Here is a 10077-nt window from a genome sequence, read left to right as displayed (position 1 = left end):
ATTATCTGTAGCCGCTTATCCTGTTCTACAGGGTCACAGGCAAGCTGGAGCCTATCCCAGCTGACTATGGGCGAGAGGCGGGGTACACCCTGGACAAGTCACCAGGTCATCACAGGGCTGACACATAGAGACAAACAACCATTCACACTCACATTCACACCTACGGTTAATTTAGAGTCATCAGTTAACCTAACCTGCATGTCTTTGGACTGTGGGGGAAACCAGAGCACCCAGAGGAAACTCATGCAGACACGGGGAGAACATGCAAACTCCACACAGAAAGGCCCTCGCCGGCCACTTGGCTCGAACCCAGGACCTTCTTGCTGTGAGGCGACAGTGCTAATCACTACACTACCGTGCTGCTCCAGTTTTTGTGTAGTTTGGTTTAAAAGTATGCAACACAATGTGAAACCTTGCAACCCCGGTGTTTTGCATCTTGCTTATCCAAAGCAATTCATAACGAGACTGTCAATGACAGTGTAGCTCACTCCGGCCCCGTCTAGTCCAGAAGGAATGATCTAAAGTGGACCACCTTGTGCAATAAATGTTGCAAGCTATATACACTATATACAAGCTATATATAGAAGCTACAACCCTGATTCCAAAAAAGTTGGGACAAAGTACAAATTGTAAATAAAAATGGAATGCAATGATGTTGAAGTTTCAAAATTCCATATTTTATTCAGAATAGAACATAGATGACATATCAAATGTTTAAACTGAGAAAATGTATCATTTAAAGAGAAAAATTAGGTGATTTTAAATTTCATGACAACAACACATCTCAAAAAAGTTGGGACAAGGCCATGTTTCCCACTGTGAGACATCCCCTTTTCTCTTTACAACAGTCTGTAAACGTCTGGGGACTGAGGAGACAAGTTGCTCAAGTTTAGGGATAGGAATGTTAACCCATTCTTGTCTAATGTAGGATTCTAGTTGCTCAACTGTCTTAGGTCTTTTTTGTCGTATCTTCCGTTTTATGATGCGCCAAATGTTTTCTATGGGTGAAAGATCTGGACTGCAGGCTGGCCAGTTCAGTACCCGGACCCTTCTTCTACACAGCCATGATGCTGTAATTGGTGCAGTATGTGGTTTGGCATTGTCATGTTGGAAAATGCAAGGTCTTCCCTGAAAGAGACGTCGTCTGGATGGGAGCATATGTTGCTCTAGAACCTGGATATACCTTTCAGCATTGATGGTGTCTTTCCAGATGCGTAAGCTGCCCATGCCACACGCACTAATGCAACCCCATACCTTCAGAGATGCAGGCTTCTGAACTGAGCGCTGATAACAACTTGGGTCGTCCTTCTCCTCTTTAGTCCGAATGACACAGCGTCCCTGATTTCCATAAAGAACTTCAAATTTTGATTTGTCTGACCACAGAACAGTTTTCCACTTTGCCACCGTCCATTTTAAATGAGCCTTGGCCCAGAGAAGACGTCTGCACTTCTGGATTGTGTTTAGATACGTCTTCTTCTTTGAACTATAGAGTTTTAGCTGGCAACGGCGGATGGCACGGTGAATTGTGTTCACAGATAATGTTCTCTGGAAATATTCCTGAGCCCATTTTGTGATTTCCAATACAGAAGCATGCCTGTATGTGATGCAGTGCCATCTAAGGGCCCGAAGATCACGGGCACCCAGTATGGTTTTCCGGCCTTGACCCTTACGCACAGAGATTCTTCCAGATTCTCTGAATCTTTTGATGATATTATGCACTGTAGATGATGATATGTTCAAACCCTTTGCAATTTTACACTGTCGAACTCCTTTCTGATATTGCTCCACTATTTGTCGGTGCAGAATTCGGGGGATTGGTGATCCTCTTCCCATCTTTACTTCTGAGAGCCGCTGCCACTCCAAGATGCTCTTTTTATACCCAGTCATGTTAATGACCTATTGCCAATTAACCCAATGAGTTGCAATTTGGTCCTCCAGCTGTTCCTTTTTTGTACCTTTAACTTTTCCAGCCTCTTATTGCCCCTGTCCCAACTTTTTTGAGATGTGTTGCTGTCATGAAATTTCAAATGAGCCAATATTTGGCATGAAATTTCAAAATGTCTCACTTTCGACATTTGATATGTTGTCTATGTTCTATTGTGAATACAATATCAGTTTTTGAGATTTGTAAATTATTGCATTCCGTTTTTATTTACAATTTGTATTTTGTCCCAACTTTTTTGGAATCGGGGTTGTATATACACCCTATTTGCCAGAAAGAATCCAAAACGGCAAGGAACTGACTGAGAAGAAGCATTTTTTGTTGAACTGCTCATTAAGGATTAATTAGCCCAGAACTTCATTCATAATTGTAATTAAGCAAAACTGGGTACAAGTTATATGCACCCTAGGTACCCCTACCTTCATGTCAGAAAGAATCAAAATCGGTGAAGAATTGAGGGAGAAGCAGTGATTTGTGTGGAAACTGCTCGTTAGGGCCTAATTACTCCATATCTTCATTATTAATTGCAATTATGCAAATTTGGGTAGAAGCCATATGCACCCCAGGCAGACCTACCTTCCTGCCAAAAAGAATAAAAATCCATGAAGAATCGAGAGAGAAGAAGCAATTTTCATGAAATGTGGACGATGCCGGCCAGGCGACAGACGACGGACAACACATGATGGGATAAGCTCATTGCCTGTCGGCTGGATGAGATAATAACTGACTCAGAAGACAGTTGAGCAACTTGCTTGCAGTGACTCTGTGGCAGTTCTGGTATTTGACTTGTATATACCAGTTATCACAGAATTTTCACTACTGAGCTCCCACTGCACACACAATAACTTTAACCTTTCTCTCTTTCACCCAGATAAGACACTTCTGATGTTGTCTCTGGTTCAGAAGTGGCTTAATATCAGGAATGTGACAGTTGTAGTCCCTTTCCTGAAGACGTCTGTGCATGGTGGCTCTTGATACACTGACACCAGCCTCAGTCCACTCCTTGTGCAGCTCTCCCAAGTTCCTGAATCAACTTTTCTTGACAATCCTTTCAAGGCTGCAGTCATCCCTTTTGCTTGCGCACCTTTTCCAGCCAATCTTTTCAGCAATGACCTTCTGTGGCTTACCCTCCTTGTGGAGGATGTCGCTGATCGTCTTCTGGACAATTGTCAAGTCAGCAGTCTTCCCCATGATTGTGGTTGTGTGTACTGAACGAGATCGAGACATGCACTGTATTTATACTGTTTTACTCAAACTCAAAATGAAATATTGTAATAATTTGAGATACTGGATTTCTGATATTCATGAGCTATACGCCATAATCATCAAAATTAAAACAAAAAAGCCTTGAAATATTCCATTTTACATATCATGAATATTGAATATATGAAAGTTTACCTTTTGGAATTAAGTTATGAAATAATTAACTTTTTCACAATTTTCCAATATTTTGAGATGCACTAGTACATGGGATATTTAGGTTTTTGGAGTTACTTTGTAATACAACAGAACTGTAATTTTGCATTTAGGTGTTTTGCCTTTCATATATATACTCATATGAGTAATGAACATTTTTGAGACATAAAAGCATGTCCTTAGATGTGGTTAAAAAAAAAATAAATCCGTTTGCCTAGCACTGCCGTTTGCAGCTTGCAGTATTAGTAGGCCATCTGGTTCCTGTCACTTTAAATTTCTCAGTAATGAGTCAGTTGCTTTTTGCACACAAAAAGCAACATGCATTAATGCTGTCTCAGACTCTCAAACATCAATTTTTTTCTCACCTTTCCTGTCTAAGCGTAGGCTAATATTTATAGAAGGTCTTGAAACACTTTGCTGTTTAAGCAGGTGCGAAAAGAGAGGCGCTTTTTATGCCATTAAATGAAACACACTCATACACAATCTAGAAAATGATGAAAATGGGACAAAGTATAGAAAGGACTGTATGCGTTTTTCTTTGTATTCTGCATTACTTTTAATTAAATGAATGAACAATGTATAAATAATGTTCTAATCATGTTTTCTATCCTTTCCATTCTAATCATGCATACATATCTGGGCCAAACTTGCACCATGCTGTACGTATTACGGTACGTGGAACATCTGGTTTCCTTCACTTGAAATGCGTAAACAATGATTCATTTGCTTTTCACACGAAACTACTTGGCGGCATGGTAGTGTAGTGGTTAGCGCTGTCGCCTCACAGCAAGAAGGTCCGGGTTCAAGCCCCGTGGCCAGCGAGGGCCTTTCTGTGCGGAGTTTGCATGTTCTCCCTGTGTCCGCGGGGGTTTCCTCCAGGTGCGCCGGTTTCCCCCACAGTACAAAGACATGCAGGTTAGGTTAACTGGTGACTCTAAATTGACCGTAGGTGTGAATGTGAGTGTGAATGGTTGTCTGTGTCTATGTGTCGGCCATCTGATGACCTGGTGACTTGTCCAGGGTGTACCCCGCCTTTCGCCCGTAGTCAGCTGGGATAGGCTCCAGCTTGCCTGCGACCCTGTAGAACAGGATAAAGCGGCTAGAGATGATGAGATGAGACGAAACTACTTCAACATTCCAAAAATGAGATGCATGAGGACCACTTGATTTCTTTCGTCATTGGTCAGCCTCAATTTCCTTGCGATCACCTGGACATGAGACAACAGAGAACTGGACATTTTCAGCTAATGAGTCTTATCTAACAGACACGAGTGAGACTCAAGTGAATCTTCTCAGAGACTTGTTTTAGTGGGGTTCAAGAGACACTTTGGATTAGATAGCCTGGAATCTCTAATCCCTGTGGGCCAATTTCCAGAACACAAATTGATCTCAGACTATCAGCATGTCATTGGAGAACTGCCATGAGTTAAGTTCGAGTTGGAGACTGGTTTTAATCAATATGAACAACTGAATCATTTGATTCATTAACCCTAGAGGTTAAGCAGTTTTTCCATTTATTATTTATTCATTTAATAAAAAAAAATTACTCTCCAATTTAGTCACCTTTCCACCAAATTTCATCAAAATCCATTCACTACTTTTTGAGTTCCCATCCACCAGGCAGTTCTTCCAGATCTTTTGACATCTACCAATTGGGGTGAAGTGCTTCCTCTGAGACATATAACCCAGCCAACCAAATCTTTTTGAATTGTGATTCATGCTGTGTCACACGATTAGAGGCAAGTATTATCAACCCTCTTCCACATCCATGAGTTCACAGATTATGAAAGTATGCCATCCTTCCCATCTAAAGCGCAGAGCCAATTTTGCTGCCTTGGCCCCTGTCCACGGATGGCTGTGCCATCTTTGGGAGATTGCATTTGCGAATCCTGAGCCAGTCATCCACTTTTTTTTTTTGTTGCACCATTTGAGTGCATATTTCTTTTTATTACTTCTGCCAATTTTGCTGGAGGTGGTTTTCGCCTCCGTTTGTTTTTTTGTTTGCCTTTTCCCAATGTAACTCAAAAAGTATTGAACAGATTTTGATGAAATTTGGTGGAAAGGTGAGCCATGAGCCACGGAACAATTGATTAGATTTTAATGTAAATCCAGATATGTATGTGGATCCAAGAACCAGATATGTATGCGGATCCAGGATTGTTTGTCTGTTCCTAGTGTAACTCAAAAAGTAGTGAATGGATTTTGATGAAATTTGGTGGAAAGGTGAGCCATGAGCCAAGGAACATTTGATTAGATTTTAATGCAATTCCAGATATGTATGTGGATCCAAGATCCAGATATGTATGCAGATCCAGGATTTTTTGTCTGTTCCCAACATAACTCAAAAAGTAGCAATCAGATTTTGATGAAATTTGGAGGAAAGATGAGCCATGGGCCAAAGAACAATTCATTAGATTTTGACGCAAATCAAAATGTGGCTTGGCGGAGGTATGCGCTCTACCAAGTGCCCTTCTAGTTCTTCATGATTTTATATGCACTAGGGTGCATCAGTTGCCCCCTAAAAATGAAAAGTTCCTCCGATCATGATGCATTTTTGTTTTTATGTTGCTTTTGGTAAGAAAACACACTGGGTGAAATATTTTGACAAAATTCAAAAGTTTAATGGTGGCACCAGGAGCTCAAAGTTATGGAAAAAGCTGCAATTTTATGACTTTTATGACAAAATTTCGATCACTTTTCATGAAACATTATGGCACCTTATAGAGTATACCAAATATCTTAGATACACATTTTTAATACATATTCTAAATATATTATCAAGCACAGTTTGAGTTTTAGCTGTTCATTGAATCATTGTTCAACTACTTTTAAACAATACAAATGTATTATGAATCACATTAATGCTTCTCAATCCCTTGCAAAGGTTCTTAACATGATCTCTGGGTCACAAGAAATCAATAAATGGAGTCCAACATTGTGATTCAAACCTTACACGAAAACATAAAATAAGCGTTTTTTGGCAAAAAATGAACCTCATGGTGCCACCATTAGACTTTTGAATATGGTCAAAAAATTTTACAGGATGTCTTTATTGGTGAAAAGGAACACCCAAACAAAAATGCATCAGATTTTATGAAAGTGAGGGCAACTGATGCACCCTAATATGCATTTTACAATACAAACAACAAATTATTGGTACAAACACCAATTTTTAAATTAATAACCAAAACCTATTCTGCAACTTGACGATGCAATGAGAAATGAGCCCAACACACACACTGACTTGTTCCTTAAAGCCATCCCTCTAACCTTTAGTCCTTCATTGTTTTGACGGCACTTTTTAAAGGTGTATTGAAGCTCTTCTGGTGGTTCGTTGTGGTTCAACACCTAATAAAGTCACTTTATGTTGATTTCCCCCCCTCCCCAATGTATTTTATTTTATGGAAAAGTGAACTTTCTTGATTTATTCACTTCAACACATTTTAAAAACCCTGTTTTGTTTATATTCACTTTTTTTTTTTTACTTTAATCAACTGAAGGTATTTGGACAGTCAACTTTGGTTGTGAAATTTATTTTGAAAGATCAGAACAAAAGAGATAAAATATTACACAGCACAAACAAGCACACAATGAGCATAAAAAGCAGAGCAGAGACTGTGTTCATGTCTTCATAAGCAAGCACTAAGACACCTCATTCTGCCCAGGGCATGGCTTGCAAACTCTGTGTAAATCTCATTACAAATCAGTGCTTCATTTACTCACCAGCATCAGTTTGTAAAAAATGCAAACCCCCACCCCCCACCCCCCAACTTACGTTAGGTAGTTTTAATGTTGGAAATATGAACATATAACATCTGTAACATTCATTACAATATGCCCTTTACACAATACTATAAGAATGTATAAATATACTATACAGTAATACAAGTGAAGCATAAGACATTATTCTATCCACATTCACTGGATATGAGCAATTGCATGCTCTGATTGGCTGCTGTACTACTAGGATAACAGCTCATATACCGTGAGGAGAGAAAAACAAAATGTCGGAGCGTGTTACTGAACCAACCGAGGATGAAATAAAATCTCTACTTGAAAACTAAACCCCAAAAAATACAAAAAAAAGCAACAAAATATAGAATAAAAGTATGTGATGGTAAGAACATATCTTTTTTTATTTTTCAAGAACTATTATTCTCGCATTTTTCACAAATCGCTACTGTCATTTCACCAGTTTGTTTACATTGTCAGCGGAAATGACTTTGTCGGATGTTTTGTATAAAGTTTTTATTTATCGAATTTGCAAAAAATAAAAATACAAATGCTCTGTTTCTCAAAATCCAGTGAATGTGAATAGAATAAAACAGTTATTCCACTCAATCTCATCGTACGTGGCTTATAGCCGACTCAGCGCTCATGTACGACTCGATTTCATGGAATAACTGTTAATTAGCCTTGCCTCCAAGTCTCTTTTGAATAACAATATCTCATGAAAGTGCATGTATCGTTGTTATTCTATACACTGCTTAGAGCATAAAAGAGCCAGATGTATAAACATATACAGTACGTAGAGAACATTGCTCTGGTACAACAGGTTAAAACCTGCTTAACTCAAGCTTTCAAAGGGAACCCAGTCTGCTCAAGCACAATAAAACTGCTTTGAGAGGAACTGGCCCAAACAGGGATGAACAAAACCTCTGGTTCTAGTGGTTCTATTGTACTTTCAATGCACGTTGTGAAAGAAGTACCTGGACTGACTTGTGTCTTTTGTCAGATTGTTTTGACAGATTCTCAGTTTTGTAGTTTGGTTAACCAATGGAAAAAAGAACAGTCACAGTCTTCTGGTACCAACGGTTCTGGTACTTGGAAAGAAAGGCCCTGCTCTAATTGTTTCACTTTGTTTTTTTTGTACATTCCAGTTTATGAAACACACACACACACACAAAAAAATTCCAAGAGACATTTAAAGACAATAAGACACTTGCTGATAATGAATAAGAAACTCTACATTTTGGCATCACTGAGTATTTCACTTTTGTTGGATATTACGAGAGGTTGCACAGTTTTACAAATAACTGATTTCCAGAACAGTGTCTCCCAATTCCTCTGCCACTGGTTTGATGCTTCCTATTTGAGATCCATTGACACTAACAACATGTCCATAGGTTGGACTAATATACTCTCCATTTTCCCCAGTTCTGTTTCCATAACTTGGACCTGCTTCCTTGGCATCAACCATACATGAGTCTATGGTCCTAGTACCCTCCCTGTGCCTATTCCCGCAGCCATTCTTTACAGAACTACAGATTTCTGTCATCTGGGTGGCATTCTCTATGTAACCCATATCTGCATCCTGAACTTCCTCCTCTTCTTCTTCACTGTTTTGCTGTATTTGTTCGCAGGATTCTTTTAGGCAATTTGTCAGCTCGAGGTCCTTTTTCATTTCCTCAAGAGGCAGAGTATGGTTTCCGACAGTACCCTGTTGTAGATCCTGGTTTTCCACTCGCCTGGTTGAACGACACAGAGCTTTCCGGAAGCCTCGTTTGAAGTTCTCAGAGAGGAATCCGTACAGAATGGGGTTAGCACAGCTGTTGGCATATGAAAGGACCACCACAAAGTAGTATAGACCCCTGAACTCTCCAGGAAGCAGCACTAGCAGGTTGACGATGTTTAATATGTAGAATGGTAGCCAACAAAACACAAACACAGCTACCACGATCACCACCATTCGTGTGATCTTCCGCTCAGATTTCCGCCGTCGGATGGATGTGGCTCGGACTCTGCGTCCAGAGCTGCGGACCTTGATTACAATGAGCAGGTAACACATGCAAATGACTAGCAGAGGGCCAAAGAATCCTACAGTTGCTGTGTAAACAATAAACGAGGCTTTCCAGACTTCTGCAGGTTCAGGCCATACTATGCTACAGTTCCCATCGTCCTGTAACACATCAGCGAAAATCACAACTGGAAGTACAACAAGAAAGGAAACTGCCCATACTGTGGCATTGACTGTCTTGGCTACTCGAGGTTGGCGCCATCTGGAAGACCGGAGAGGATGGACCACTGCCAAGTACCGGTCAATACTCATTACGGTCAGGCAGAAGATGCTCGTGAACTGGTTGATAGCATCCACAGTCATAACCAGACGGCACATCAGTGACCCAAATGGCCAGGACAGAAGAGCATTCTGGACAGCCAGAAAGGGAAGGCCAAGCATGAAAAGTTCATCAGCTATGGCCAGATTCAAGATGTAGATGTTTGTCACGGACTGGGTCTGAGAGTAGCGCAAGACGATGTGGATGACCAGGGTGTTGCCCCCTAAACCAACCACACAGACTATTATATAGATCAGAGGAATAAGGATACCAGCAACACTTGGCATGAAGTCCATGTTGTAGCTCTCCGTCCAGTTCTGCAGAGAGCCATTAAGGAGGAATGTATCATTTGGGAGTGGAGGGGTGCCAGTAAAGCCCAAATTGCCTTGGAGAAAGGAATTGTTGCCCCACGGTTTTGTGAGTCCAGATACCAGGATCCGATTTTGTGTCTCCATCTTACCAGATAGGTCTTCAGAAACTCTTCATGTTACCTGTAAATATTAAAAAAAAAACATTGTTGTATTATCAGGATAAATCCATCCATTATCCATAACCACTTATCCTGCGCGGGCGGCACGGTGGTGTAGTGATTAGTGCTGTCACCTCACAGCGAGAAGGTCCGGGTTCGAGCCCCATGGCTGGTGAGGGCCTTTCTGTGCGGAG

At 40.5% G+C, this 10077-nt stretch overlaps 1 protein-coding gene across 1 annotated transcript; it reads right to left on the bottom strand.

Moving 5' to 3' along the window:
• Positions 1–8384: 8384 nt before the first annotated feature.
• Positions 8385–9869, bottom strand: LOC132884223 (somatostatin receptor type 5-like). Its single transcript, XM_060918041.1, has one exon. The coding sequence runs from the start codon at positions 9867–9869 to the stop codon at positions 8385–8387; it is 1485 nt and encodes a 494-aa protein (XP_060774024.1).
• Between the last annotated feature and the right edge of the window lie 208 nt (positions 9870–10077).

This window comes from Neoarius graeffei, chromosome 4, assembly GCF_027579695.1.
Source record: "Neoarius graeffei isolate fNeoGra1 chromosome 4, fNeoGra1.pri, whole genome shotgun sequence".
Lineage (NCBI taxonomy): Eukaryota > Metazoa > Chordata > Actinopteri > Siluriformes > Ariidae > Neoarius > Neoarius graeffei.
The sequence above is the reverse complement of the archived record's forward strand: the minus strand, read 5'-3'. Positions and strand labels throughout refer to the sequence as shown.

Excerpts from the sequence above, each read along its gene's own strand:
- LOC132884223 (XM_060918041.1), bottom strand. The coding sequence starts at position 9,869 with ATGGAGACACAAAATCGGATCCTGGTATCTGGACTCACAAAACCGTGG.